Consider the following 14,179-nt stretch of genomic DNA (forward strand, 5'->3'; position numbering starts at 1 on the left):
ATGGGCAGAAGTATCCAAAAGGCAAAACTGTCCCGCTTACAGGATTCAGCCCTAGCCACTCAGTACACAAATTGCAGATGCTTCCTTCATTTCACCATTTTGCTTCCTGGATCCAGCTAGTGCATGTTTTAGGGGACAAGCTGTTGCTGTCTTGTTTGAAAAGATCTGTGCCTGAATTATTATCTAGGCGAACTTGCAGTTTGCTCCTCTGCTTTCAGCCTGCCCTGTTGGATACTATGGACAAAACTGCCTGCTGCCATGCAGCTGCAGCAGTGATGCTTTTTGTCACCACATCACTGGGGAGTGCATGTGTCCCCCTGGCTGGACTGGTCACGACTGCAAGCACCGTAAGTCAAACACAGACTTGCTATCCATCACATGTGGTATCTCACAGAGACTCATCTGCTACTGTAAGAGCCAGCTCTGTTTGTTCTTAGCCTATTACGTTTTTTTTCTCATAGACTTCGCTAATCTTATTGCTCCTGAAATGGTGTATTTGTGGGTTTGCACAGCCTGGATGGATATAATCCTTAATTATCTAGGTTCAAAGTGTTGAAATAGATGGCCGATGAAGCACCAAGTATTGATATAAGCTCTTGTTTCAACACTGTGGAACCCTTCGCCCACTGTCGGCACTTTGACTGACAGTTCTGTTTTTCATTTCCTGCACATATTAGTTTAAAGATTAGTTCCTCCATTTTTCACACTGTTTAGGGGAGATTTATCCAACAAGTGAGTGACATATACAGTCTTGTGTCTTAAGGTCGCCCCCTAACTTGTGCATACAAATACTGGGAGAACCTCTGTTCTCTGGAAGAGAAGCACATCTTTCCATTGACTTTAGCATAGCTCTCTGCATTGGTGGCAATGTAAGAGCCCAGATTTGCCCTTTTTGGACAGCACTATTGGAATGCCAACCCATTCTGGTTGATTCTCTCCTTTTGTTCCTTTTACATCTTTTCTGCTTGATCTGTTACAATCCCTCTTGCAAAAATCCAAGAGAGCACAAAGCTCTCTCTAAACTTGAAATTAATACCAATTAATTGCAGGTGTTGACAGAAGTGAGTTTTGGATCTGGCTTCTCAGGCCTGATGCTGAAGAAAATTCTGGGAGAATTTGAAGCCTCCTCCAATTTGTGAATTTTAAGTTCAACCAGTAAGAAATACATGGAGCCATTTAGATAACTTCCCAGAAATCCTCAGGCTGTCTAAAGAATTACGTGACCATGGCAAAGAAAAGCTTTTATTTCTGTTTGGGAAGAGCTATGACAAAAGTTGTTTTGCAGAAACCTCTCAGTCAGACAGCTCTTCAGCTATTGCAGCCTGGGCATGAAACAGATATTCAGCTCCAAAACCGTTTTTTCTGGTCCTAATTGACATATTCATCCTTACTCTTACATGAAAGGAAGGAGATGCTGCGCTTTGGCTGTGGCACGCTGTCATAATCGTGTTATATGATTTTCAGAATGAAAGCGGCGCGATGCCTGAACAAAGACGCTGAGGTTTCTCTGTGTCCACATTTCATCTCCCCGTATTTTGAAAAGAAATCTTAGTCATGCTTCCAGTTTTAGCTGTGCTTGTCTTAAAACAAGGGGTGTTTTTCTTTTCCAGCAGCCACTGTCAACACACAGCTGGGAGAGAAAAACTGCTTCAGGGTAATTTGCAACCGTTTGAAAATCTGCTACGATTTTCTGTAGAAACTCTCCAGACAATGAAGGCGATCCCATGAAGCTGAGCTTCCTTTTCCCCCTTTCCCTGTAAATTCTCAAGTATGGAGATCCTTCTTGTTTATTTTTTGTTTTCGTTGAGTTTTAGAAGAGTTCAGGCGCTCGTATAGAGATAGAGAGATAAAACACACGTTTCTCAGTAGAGGGGAAAAGAGGCATATATTTTTCTCTTAGGACTTTGCTTGTCCCTGCTTCCCTCCCATTCAATAAACGGTTTGTACTAAAATAAAAATATCACTCTGCACAGAAATGAGGAATCCTTATCTGTCTTGCCAAAAGTCAAAGGCGAGTGTTCCAACACCAGGCACTCGAGCCTTTCGTACATACCTGAAAAAAGCTTAATTTTCAGAGGCAGCCCACTTCTGAGGCTCCCATTTTCTTCTGTCATTTCAAGGCCAGAAAGCCAGCTATTAGATTATTTGAAGTCTGAATCCCTGCCTAACACACGACAGCCAATCTCATCCAGTCACACTTCTGCTGAGCCCATTTCCATGTCCTTGACAAAGGCAGAAAGACACCCAGCTTTCAGGAGGGGGAGAAGCTGCCTTCTCATTCAGAACTTCTGCAGGCGGCTGGCTGCTAGCAAGTTACATGTTGTACAACCAGCTAATCCCAGTTATGCCTATTTTTGCTTTATCAGTTAACAGCTGATATTTTATCCCTACGAACGTCTCTGTGCTTATTTTGCATCCTTTCTGTTCTCTTATTTATGAGTGAAATCATCCCTCGGCCGAGCTCAGAGCTCGTTCTCAACATGAACACTGCTTTGCATTGCAGCCTGCAATAGCGGCCACTGGGGACAGCGCTGCGAAAACTCCTGTGCCTGCAATAACAGCGATGGGAGCTGCGATCCTGTCACCGGGTCCTGCTTCTGTGAGCCAGGATTCACCGGGGAGCACTGCGAGCAGAGTGAGTCTCCCTTTTGTCAGCAAAGGGAATTTGGAAAAGCAAGGAGCAGGAATTTGTCCTCCTTGCAGCCGCCTGCTGGGTTTCAGCAGGGTCCGATGCTGTCACTAATTTGGATCCCAGACAAATTATTTTCAGGCCTAAATGGCTGTTTTGAATCTTAGGATTTAATGTGAGTAATAAGATTTGATGTATGTTTGGTGTGTAGTGTAAGGTTTTCCATATTGATTATATTTATCCAGTTGTAGGTATGCATATCTTCATAAATGCTCTTTAAGACCAGGCATTGAGAAATGTTTCGTGTGGACATAACAGATGCAGGATCAAGAAGATTTAGGATCCTCCAGTAATTAACAACAAGAATGTCCCATGGCCTTACCAGCGACCCAGGATCTCCACCAATCCATCTCCAGCAGGGGTCAATAGCAGATGCCCGGAGAGGATAAAAACAGTCATATAGAGGATTTCTGATACGTTTTCCCAGGCTTCAGCAATTTGTCATTTGGAAGTTTCTTAAAACAGAAGCAATGTGTCTATATTTAATACAGTTTGGTATTTTCTTCCAACTAATGTGCCTATTCCCTTTTTTGATTCCATGCGAACATTTGGTATCCACTCGTCTCGTGGCAGTAAGTTGCACAGTTAAGCTATTTTGTTATTGTTGTTATTGTTGCTATTGAAGAAAATGAAGATTTTATCTATTAAACAGTCTTACAGTAGCACAGAACCAGCTGCCAGAATCTCAGTAGTGCAGGCAGAATTATCTGCTGGTGTCGCACAGAAATGTCAGAACAATTAATCTGGAGCGGTGACCCAAAGGCAAAAACCCTCAAAAGACTATCTTAGGGCTCTTATTGCTGTTGGCCCACAGGGAGTGAAAGGACAGCTATGGGAAGGCCGTAGCTGCCAACTCCACTTGTCCTTCTCTCTTGACCTCTCTAAAAATGCCATCTCTGCAGATAGGAAGCAGACAAAGAGCTGGTCTTCATCTTCTCTGACAGAGGAAGCAGGGAAGCCATTGCTTCTGACAAAGCTTTTGGCTACCCCTGATGTTCCCTCTTTAGATTTGCTGTTTTCTTCAGTCTGTGTTTTGTTCCACTTTAATTATATGTATATGATGCCTAGGCATCTCTACATTTCAGCTTGTCCAAAATATCTAATGTCAATTAGGCGACTGACCCTGTTCTTGACTAATTTTCCTATAACCCTGGAAGAAGTTATTTTCATTCTCAAGTGCTGCCTTTTCCTTCAGATAGAGAGCAGCATGCAAATCTTTTCAAACTCTGAACATGAACTGCTGTGGAGATGTAACCATTAATCTGTCCCACAGATGTAACGTGTAGGCTGTCCCATGAATGTGATGTGTTTTAAAGCAGAGCCCGAGAGTGAATTATGCAGCTGTCTGCAGGAGTCCATCATGTTCCATATTTTCTCCAGCTTTCTAGGGAGTGAGGATTTGCAGGAAAACAGAGGATATGACTCACAAGGAGGCAGTGGGGATGGGAGCCTTCCCCTCCTGGCAATAGGTGTCCCGGAGGACATGGGCATGTTAGCAGTGCTAGAGCATCAAGCAGAAAGAGTGGAGTTGCAGGCTTTGCTGCTCTCACAATCAATATATTTTTTCCTGAGCAGAATTCAGTCTTCTAACACCCTGACATTTTCCTAAACAGCAGAGTTTTAATAAACAAGCCCCAGGAGAGCACTTAATGATATCAGATGTAAGGCATTACCTTAACACCTCGAATCCTCTTTTGCAAGCAGTAAGAATTTGTTTGTCTAAAAATTTCTCTCTGCTTCATCATTCACCCCGTATCTGGTTTGGATTCCTCGCTGCAGGATGTCCTGAAGGAAGCTTTGGTCCCAGCTGCAAGCACAGCTGCCAGTGCCAGAATGGGGCTGCATGTGACCATGTGAGCGGAGCCTGCACGTGCAGTGCTGGATGGACTGGGACCTTCTGTGAGAAAGGTGATGTGCCTGCACTGCTCCCCATCCTTTTGTACATTGAATACCATGCATCTGTGGGTGGATCTTCCAAGGGAACTCTTTAAGAACAACCAACCTTTCAGCTTAACAAATCTGACAGGTCATCTCCTGTGATAATTTGCTAGAGTTGGAATGGACTGGATAGATTTCTTAGGGACGTTGTTGTGAGCCAGTTCGTGGCATCATCTGAAGTGTTGTGTCCTTGTGCAGATCATAAAAATATACAGCTTTGGGTGCAGCAGGAATAGCACATAGTCAGACATTCAAAAAATTGTTTCTTAATGATTGAAAGTTTAATAAGTGATGATCATTGCATCAAACCCACAGTTATTTTATTCCAAAAACCTTATCAGCTCATTTATGATGGTAGCATTAGAGGGAAATGGCAGCACTCGCAGGACCCTACTGCCCTCTGATGGGAAAGTGCTGCACAGCCTCCCTGCTCACATAGCAACATGGGGCTTAGTGTTTCCATCCTATTCTTACCAGGGGTTATTCTATGAAACGAATATTCTTTCCAAAGCTCTGTTACCGAACGTGTCTCATAATTCATGGTACCTACATTGTGACCCTTTTAAAAGTCGCACTTTTTATTTTAACCCTATTTTCATAAATTTTTCTTTTGTTCTGTTGTTTTTTTTGCTCTAGAACACAGAAATTCTGTGTAATGCATGAATACAGGGCTGTCATTCCCAAGCAAGACAGTGCACATCCTGTAGCTCCTTTGTTATGTTGTCATAGGTATGACATCAGGAGCTGACAAGCCAAATCACCTGGTTTGGGTCTGTTTAGTTAGAAATTAAGTCATACTACGTGAGAAATATTAGTTGTGGATACATCAAAAGCACTGGTTTCTGCAGGACTGTGACAATACTGAAAAAGCAATGCTGTTGTCTGTGTGGTGTTCTGTTCATTTCGACAGGAATCAAAAGGAGGACAAACTGGCTAAATATCCTTCTGCAAAGTAGGCGTGAGGAACAGGGGGAAACCTGGGTGATACAATTGGGAGAGAAAATAAAAAAACAACCGAATTCCAGTTTCCAAATCAGATTGGACATAGCTTTTTAAATTGTTGGAAGACTGTAGAGGTGAAAGTAGAATTTTGTGCCTGTTGCTCGTGACCTTCAGTTGCCGCCAGACCCCGTTTCCCACGTTTTCTTTCAGGCAGGCTGAGTGTTTGCTCTGCACTGATCTGTTTTACCTTTTCACATAGAAAATTACGGCTAGAACAGTTAGGTTGGTTCCAAAAAAGTGAAGGCAGAGGAAAACGTGTGGGTGGCTTGCCCTTGCTACAGCTTTCCAGCACTTCTCCCAGGAGCTGTAGCACTTCTGTTTTTAGTGGCTTGGCTTCCTTTTGGCAGGGATGTGCTTTTTGCTGTGCTCTTGACAATCCACCCACATGGGCCAAGCCTGTGTGAGGATGCAGAGATGCAGACTGGAGCTGCTAAGTTGCCTCGTGCTCCCAGCAAACTGCTGGTGCTTCATTCCAGGTCTGGGAAGGCTTTTCCATCATCACATTGAATGTGACAATTTTGCAGCCTCCTAACTTTGAAGTCTTAGGAGACGGCAATGTTTCCAGTAGCTAAAGGAAGCCCATGAACAGGAGGTAAATCAACTCTTTGAAAGATAATAGCAGGACAAGGGGTAATGGTTTTAAATTGAAGGAGGGAAGATTTAGGTTGGATGATCAGGGGGAAGTTCTTTACCAAGAGAGTGGTGAGGTGCTGGAACAGCTGCCCAGAGAGGCTGTGGATGCCCCGTCCATCCCTGGAGGTGTTCAAGGCCAGGTTGGATGGGGCTCTGGGCAGCCTGGTCTAGTATTAAATGGGGAGGTTGGTGGCCCTGTCAGTGACTGGAGGTTGGAGTTTGATGATCCCTGAGGTCCCTTCCAACCCAAGCCATTCTATGATTCTGTGATAATGTTTTCAGATCTCAGAGATAGAGAGGGGGAAAAAAATATTTCAGCATTCGCTGAAATGCTAAAAAAAAAAAAGGTTGTTTTGCAATTTCAGCTTGCCCAGAAGGATTTTTTGGGCTTGACTGCCACCAGGTGTGCAACTGCAAGAACGCTGCAGGCTGTGACCATGTCCTGGGGACGTGCCGCTGCCTCCCGGGCTGGAGGGGCGAGACCTGCGAGCAGCGTTAAGTACAGTGACAGCTGGGCTCTGCTGGGTGTGGGGCTGGGGGCTACAGGGTGGTACACACATTAGATGGTCATCTTCCTGCCCAACAGTAGCAAAAAAATGAAACAATTAGCAGTGGTGCAAACAGTCCACTTATTTTTCTTGTTTTTAGCTGATGTTGGGACTTTTTCAAGTATTTTAGGCATCGTTTATTGAATAGCAGTGCTGTTATCTGACTGGATCTCAGCTTTACATTTTGAGAAGTATAAGGAGACGAAGTGTTGTGTCTGTGTTGCTCAGGTAGCTTTCGATTATAATGTGGCACATTACAAATGTACAGTGTGGAGAAATGAGAGCTGGGACTGTTGCATTATATAGCCAGGAGAAAGTAATTATAGAAGTAATTCCTAGAAAAGTTGTTATTATTTTTTTTAAATATCAGTTTCTTGGGTTTTCATACGTGCAGATCATCCCACAGTATTGGGATTGATAAGACTTCTGTATGTCTGTGTGTATACCATATAAAATTGGCTCTTCTGAGAAATTGGTCACCAAATTTCATAGGAAATGGTACTATTTTCTTTAGCTACATGGCATTACAAGTGTTTTCAGGTGTTAACTGCTCAATTAATTTCCTAGTCTCACGTCAGGGTGATGCCATGGTCTATACTTCCTTTTGAAAACACAACTGCTTTCTGAGCACTGTGCTGTAGAACTGCTGTCTGAAGCAGCAGTGTACACGAACCCAAATTTTGCTGATAGTAAATGCTTACTTCCAAGATTTCTTTAATCCATAGGCTGCAGACTTCTGCAATAGAAAATATGTTTAACTTAGAAAACAGAGAGAAATGATACTTGCATTGAAGCAGTCTGATTTTCCACTGCAATATATCCAGCCCTAATTGAGGGCTGCATTTGCTCCTGGCATCTTTCCCTCATTTGCCCTCCACCACCCAACATGTCCCCCGAAAGGATTTCTCCCATATGATTCCTGGCCCTTTTGGTCCAGCAGTCTGTCCCTTTGGCCCTTCCCTGCTCTTTGGGCTGTCCTAGAGTTGGGAAGCTTTCTCCTCTCATACTTCATTAAATTCACTTAGGAAATACATCTCTTTGTCAGCGGCCTTGTGGCCCCTATCCATCCACTTGCACTGCAGTTGTTAAAGCCCTGTGCCAGCTAATTTCTTTCTCCTTTGGTTTAAGATTGCAAATCCTACAAGGTCTCTTCTGCCTATAAGTAAAAGAGCAAGGTCAGCCAGCAGTGTGGTATGGCATCCTGCTCTTTCCTTGGCTGGATGGTGCATCTCCATTCTGACTTTACTGCTATCTGGTAGCACCTAACACTACAGCAGTTATTACTAAAATAGATGGCAGTGCCCCTTTTCAGATCATCTGGTCGTGCACCCCTCCCTGTCCCTGCCTGGTGTTAATATTCACCCTACTCTGTCCTGGGGCTTGCCAGCTCTGGCAGCTGGGAGATCAGCATTTGTTTTCAAGTAATCAGATTGCAGGCAATGTGCTGGAGGATACTGAGGAATAATTTTGACATATGGGATTTGAATTGATCTTAAGGTGGCCATGCAGTGAGTTTTATACACTGTATCTAATTACAGGAGATATGGACAGTAATGCCTTTTGTTAAAGCTGCCCGACACTTTCCATTACAAGACCATGTTTTGCAGTTGCTTATAAATGATTTATAATAATTTAGGATGAAATCTGCCAAGCAAGCTCTCCCTCCTCTTGCAGATGTGTTTGGCAATTGTATTTTTTCGTGAATGTCCACCTAAGATATTTTAGGAATCCAAGAAAGTATTCTAGATACATTACCAATGTTTGAGAACATTTCAGCTTTACTTTGTTGAGTATCATGATGCCACAAAGATATAGCAGTGATGACTTGACACTTGGCATCTTTTTGTGCCAGAGATGTAATCTTCCCTTCTGCATACAAACTCATCCAAATTTTGTGACCTCCAAAAAGAGGAGAAATAATAACAAAATGGTGTCACATTATGTATGGACACTCAGCAAAGGTATTTTGCCCTTCTTTTTGTACATAAATGCCTCTTTCTGAAGCAGCCATGGCTCCCCAGGACCTTCACAAGCAGTTTCCCTTATAGTAAACAGAGACCACATTGGTTTTACAGATAAAGAGTTCAGAAAGATTGGTTCTTCCAAGAGCCTCTGCTCAGAGGCACTGATAACCAGAGCTGTGACATTTCACAGTATGTGAACACTTGACTTTGCAAATTTCCTGATATTTTAACAACATTTTGGGAAGCATAATCCACGGAAGCTGTATGAAATCCAATCTTCTGGGCACCCCATTGAGCCTTAGTGCACATCTTTTTCCCCATGCTCCCCTACGCTTTTGATAGATGTTGACTTCCAGACTGAATGTTTTGGCTTCCAGTTTCATGTGTTCCTCTCTCTGCATGTAAAAGCAGATTTTAAAGACTTTGAATGAATAATTTCTCCTTTCACGGAGGAAAGGCACTGAAAGGAAAATGTTGAAGCAGGAAGAAATGTAATAATTTAAGCCTTGCTGATGCTTTCCTTTGCACTCATCATTAAGAGAGGAGGAAAAGCCCCAGGGATGTTCGTACACTCAATTGAGGAACTGTGTGAAAGTAACTGCAACATATCACTTATCTTATTCTACAGAAAAGTGGTTTGATAACTAAGATTGTCCTAGAGAGAAGCTAAAAGAAGTTTGTTTGCACCCAGTAGAATACTTAAAGTTTTCTCCTCCAGAAATTTCTGCTTTCTTACTACAGTTTTCACTAGAAAACTCTTTTGTCTTCATAGTAAGTATAACAAGAGCTTAGCACACATGCTCCAAAAACCTCACTCAAACCACTAGTAACCAGTCAGGGGACATGGTTATGAGCTGGTTTTTCCTTTGGCTTGGTTGTGATATAGTTCTGGTCTGTATTGTGGAAATGTTTAGTTCTGCTCCCAAAACTGAGCCAAAGCTCTGTAAGATGGGCTGAACCCATCAACTAGAACTTGGCAATCAGGCAGCATTTGCAGAACAATCTTTGACTGTGATGGGACTGCGCTCCTGCACTTCCTTGTGGTTTTAACATGGATGGGTTCCAGGTATGTGAAAAAAAATGAATTGTTGGGAAGCCTTGGGAGAAATGGTGTCTGTGAGAACCATGTCTGGAAGCTGGAAGTCTCCAAATGGGAAGAGAAGGGCTGTGAATGGGTCAGATACTGTCAACCAAACATGCTCTCACAGTCAAGATGATTTCACTCCTCCATCCTGTCCCCAGGGACATTTCCTCCTGCAGCACTCCATCATGCTTCGCCAGCTGGCATCCTCAGAAACACAGAGGTTCTGGTGGAAAGAGATAGTTTGGGTGTGATCCTGGGAGATGTCCTATTCAGGGAGTGCAGGACACTTTTCTGGCTCGGGGATCTGAGCTGTTCTTGTCCCTACAGCACGTGCCAGCAGGGCTGCAGGGAGGAGAGGTTCTGACGGCTCCATGCATGTGAGTAGGAGCTGCTTGATGCAGACACAGCCGTGCAGTGAGGCTCTCCAAATTCACCAACTCTCTCTGCACGCTGTGGGGGATGTTCCAAGAAACCAGAACAGCAGGATTGCCTGTTTTCCACCATATATCCAAACCTTCAGAGCAATGGAGACCAGAGAAATTTTAACACTGCCATTCTTCATGGGTGGCAGCACTGCAGCGAGATGGTTTTATTAAACTTTCACCTGGGAGCCAGCTGCTTAACTGAACGTGTTGGAAATATCACTCCTCTCTGACCAAAGAATGAGGCTCTGGGTGAGCTGGTGCATCCAACTGTGAAAAATGAACAATGAAAACAATGAAGTTGTCAGGTCTCTTACCAGGATGCAAATAAATACCCAGGCTGTCAGGCCGGTGGTGCTGCTGGACCATTAGTTCAGCACAAAGGAATTCTGCAGGGCAGGGGGATGACAGCTGATCCATCACCCCAGCAATCCTACTCTTTTGTGGAAGTCTCCTCAGAATGTGCTATGATACATATTTTTAAGGCACATTATTTAGTGTCAGGGGTGGTTAATGCACGGACTTATGCACCATTAAGTTGTGAAAGGCATGTTGACAGAAGGCAATTTGCAACTGGCACTGGGTTTGTTGTGCGATGCCTCCTTGGATGCTCACTGATTGGGGACTCCTCTCATTGCAGCGTGCCAGGGGGACAGGTTTGGGCAGGGCTGTGCTCACACCTGCAACTGTCACAACGGAGCAATCTGTGATCATGTAACGGGGACATGTGCCTGCACCCCAGGCTGGGGAGGAGCCACCTGCCAACAAGGTATGGCCAGGGAGAAAAGTCCATAAACCTCCATTTATGACACCAGGGCACACACTTTCTATGCTCTACTCTATTGTCCCATGCCTTTGACTGATTCACATCATTACGGTGTCTTCTTCCAGACACAGTCTAAATCCAGAACAAGTGAAAGGCACTGGGAGCTGCAGCTTTGAGCCCAACTCCAATGAGGCTTAAAGAAGAAGGCTGGCAAACTAAATGTCCTGGTTTGATCATTGATTGTCAAGCATACCCTTTTTCTTTAATGATATGTTTGGAGAATTCTGTGTTTTTTCTTTTTCCTTTGGAAGAAAGGAGGTAGAAAAAGTGTGTGAGGATGGGAAAGCCATCCCCCAGTCACTGCTTTGACAGAGGAAGAATTTGCTCCTGTTAGCATCCTAAAAAATCTGTCCATCTGGTACATGCCAGAGAAATAGGCTCTGCCCATCAGTTCTGGTTGTGATAGGCATTAGTAAACCTGTTTAACTTAAAATTAGGTGAACTGTAAACTGTTATCTGGCAGCTGTGGATAGCAAGATCAATTGCCCATTGGAAAAGTAATTGTGATATAAGAGCACTGTACAGAGAGACGCTGGAAGCTGTGAAATCAATAGCTCTAGTCCTTGGTTTTGAGGAAGCTGGTGGAACCAAGGCTTGTTTTCCATAGGTGTGAACAGAAAGTCTTAAGGGCGTTTGGTGGCCTGTAGTTAGCTCACTTCATCAGGCGTGCTTTCTCCTGTTTCATTCCTGGAGCAGTGTTACATTGTTACACCGATGTAATTACTTGCAAGTTATGGTCCCCATTTGTACCTCCTGCAGCACCAACAAAGCCACTGGGGCAATGGAAAGTGAAAGTTTGTGTCCTACCCATGTCCTCCTGCCCTCCTAACCCATGACTTTGCTGCTCTCTCCTCTCCCCAGCCTGTCCTCAGGGCTGGCACGGTGCCGGCTGCCTGCAGCGCTGCATCTGCCCTGGCCAGACTGCATGTGACCCCGTGACTGGAGAGTGCCAGTGTCCCAAGGGCCTGACAGGGACGTCCTGTGAGCTTGGTGGGTGTTTTCTCAGTCCTTTGGTACCCTTGTGCCTCATGTCACTGAGCTGTCACTGTGCTGCCTTACTGCTGAGTGTGAGGATGTGAGGTACGGAGTGGGCTGCTGGCAGAACTGCTGCAGCCGTAATGGTTTAGATCACTGAGATTGCCCAGATTTAATGTAGTTTGTGCGTTTACATCTATGTAGATCCCTTAACAGCAATCTCACAAGCTCAGATCCCTCACAAGCAATCTCACTAGGTATCAGATGAGTGCAGTGTACGTTCAGTTTCTCCTTTGGCACACTGTGATTTTTGTAAGCCATGAACACTGTTCTGCTGCACTGTAAACTGCTGAGGGACACAAGGGTCACCTGTAACACCATGTAACACCTCATAATGCCAACCTCACACCACTTCAGGCCTCACTTTCTCCTAGATCACTCTGTAGGGACCCATGAGTGTCAGCTCCCCCTCTGTGCACCTAGCTGTAAAAATAAATGGTGCTTTCATATCTATAGAGATCATCTGTATATGTACTGTAGACATCATTATGAGTTTTCATTAATAACCAATGCTGAATGGTTTTATATTTTTAATATTTATTTCAATTACATTTTTGTGGGCATCCAGCCTTCTGAGCTCCCATCACCATGCAGTGAACAAGCAACACACTGTCTCTGCTGCAGCACTAACTCATGCTCTCTGCCTGCTTCTCCCCACAGCGTGTCCCCCAGGATATTTTGGAGAGAGGTGTGAGGAGCAGTGTGACTGCATTCACAGCGTGTCCTGCCACCCCCAAACAGGGGCTTGTCGCTGTGCCAGGGGGTGGCGAGGCAGGCACTGTGACAAACGTGAGTGTCTGTGGGGCACGCATCCCATAGCCATCTTGGGATCCTTGCACTCCGAGTTGATTTTGAGGGCCTGTCAAAGAGGAGTGGGGGGAGCAGCTTGGTGCCATCCTGTCCTGGTGCTAATGGGATTTGGTGTCCTCCTGCAGCTTGCTTGCCTGGCCACTACGGTGTGGGTTGTGCCCGGCGGTGCCACTGCCCTGCAGGCATCCCCTGCCACCACCTGACTGGTGAGTGCGGCTGTCCTCCAGGATTCACTGGCCATGGCTGCGAGAGAAGTAAGTCACAAGGATGCAAATAACTAAAAGCTGTGGGGTAACAATTAGTTTCTTCACTGTCTAAGGCAGAAGGAGCAACCTTTGCAGCAGTGAAGCTGGACAAGGATAGGAGTGCGGTGCACAGCTGTGCTCCATATGCATATGTCACTCACCCAAATGGTTTGGCTGGTTCTGAACGTTGTGCCTGGTATGGTTTGGGCAGGTGAGGTTTGTTCTCTGGAGGTCCGCAGCTTTCTGACAGCCAACAGAGACTGAACTGGATAAATATGACTTCCCCTCCCAGTAAAAGCTGCCATTCCTGTGTTTGCTTGGATAACCTACAGATGCAGCAGTGCTCCTGCTGCCCCTCCTATCCCTTAATGTCCTCTGGGCAAGGTAGCCTGGACAGAGCCTAGGGGAACATGAAGGTCAGCTGTGCCTCTATTCAGAGCCACCACTAAGAACTAGACATGAGAAGTCTGAAAAATGGAAATGATGTCCTTGTCACCAGGCAAAGTGAAGCCCACAGAAATGTTTGTGCCATAGCAGCTGTGCAAGTTTAAACTCTCTGCAAAAGGTAGAATGTCTTTATCCATATGTCTGGTCCCTGGTGAGTTATACTGTTATTTCAGTCAATTTTACCTGACATTTCCCTATGATTTTCTCTAGTGACAAGAGAATTGTATCTGGCCCTTGACAGTTGGGCACAAATTGACTGAACGAAACAAAATCAAGTGGTGAAGTAACCCCCAAGTAAATGCAATAAACCCAAAGTCCCGGAGGACGGTGTCGTTCTGTGGGCAGGGGTTTTATTCAATAAATTCCAGCTTGCTCTTTGTTTGAGTGCTATATTTACCAAGGCAAATTGAATTTATTGGTTTACGTTTCCTCTTTCCCGAGCTTGTCCACCAAACACGTATGGCCAGAGCTGCAGCCAAACCTGTCGCTGCCGTGCTGAGGAGGACTGTCACCCCATCACTGGGCAATGTGTGTGC

At 44.8% G+C, this 14,179-nt stretch overlaps 1 protein-coding gene across 1 annotated transcript in view; it reads left to right on the plus strand.

Annotated features, from left to right (window-relative positions):
- The window catches only part of LOC122161423 (multiple epidermal growth factor-like domains protein 6), a 96,858-nt gene extending 90,097 nt beyond the window's left edge, over positions 1-6,761 (plus strand). Inside the window, exons 15-16 of the mRNA XM_042820862.1 lie at positions 2,504-2,635; positions 6,628-6,761. Of these exons, the coding sequence (XP_042676796.1) occupies positions 2,504-2,635; positions 6,628-6,761 (266 nt within the window). The remainder of the gene's footprint in view (positions 1-2,503; positions 2,636-6,627) is intronic.
- The last annotated feature ends 7,418 nt before the right edge of the window (positions 6,762-14,179 follow it).

The sequence above is a fragment of the Centrocercus urophasianus genome, unplaced genomic scaffold, assembly GCF_019232065.1.
Source record: "Centrocercus urophasianus isolate 14NV4802_14NV808 unplaced genomic scaffold, USGS_Curo_1.0 seq_19, whole genome shotgun sequence".
Classification (NCBI taxonomy): domain Eukaryota; kingdom Metazoa; phylum Chordata; class Aves; order Galliformes; family Phasianidae; genus Centrocercus; species Centrocercus urophasianus.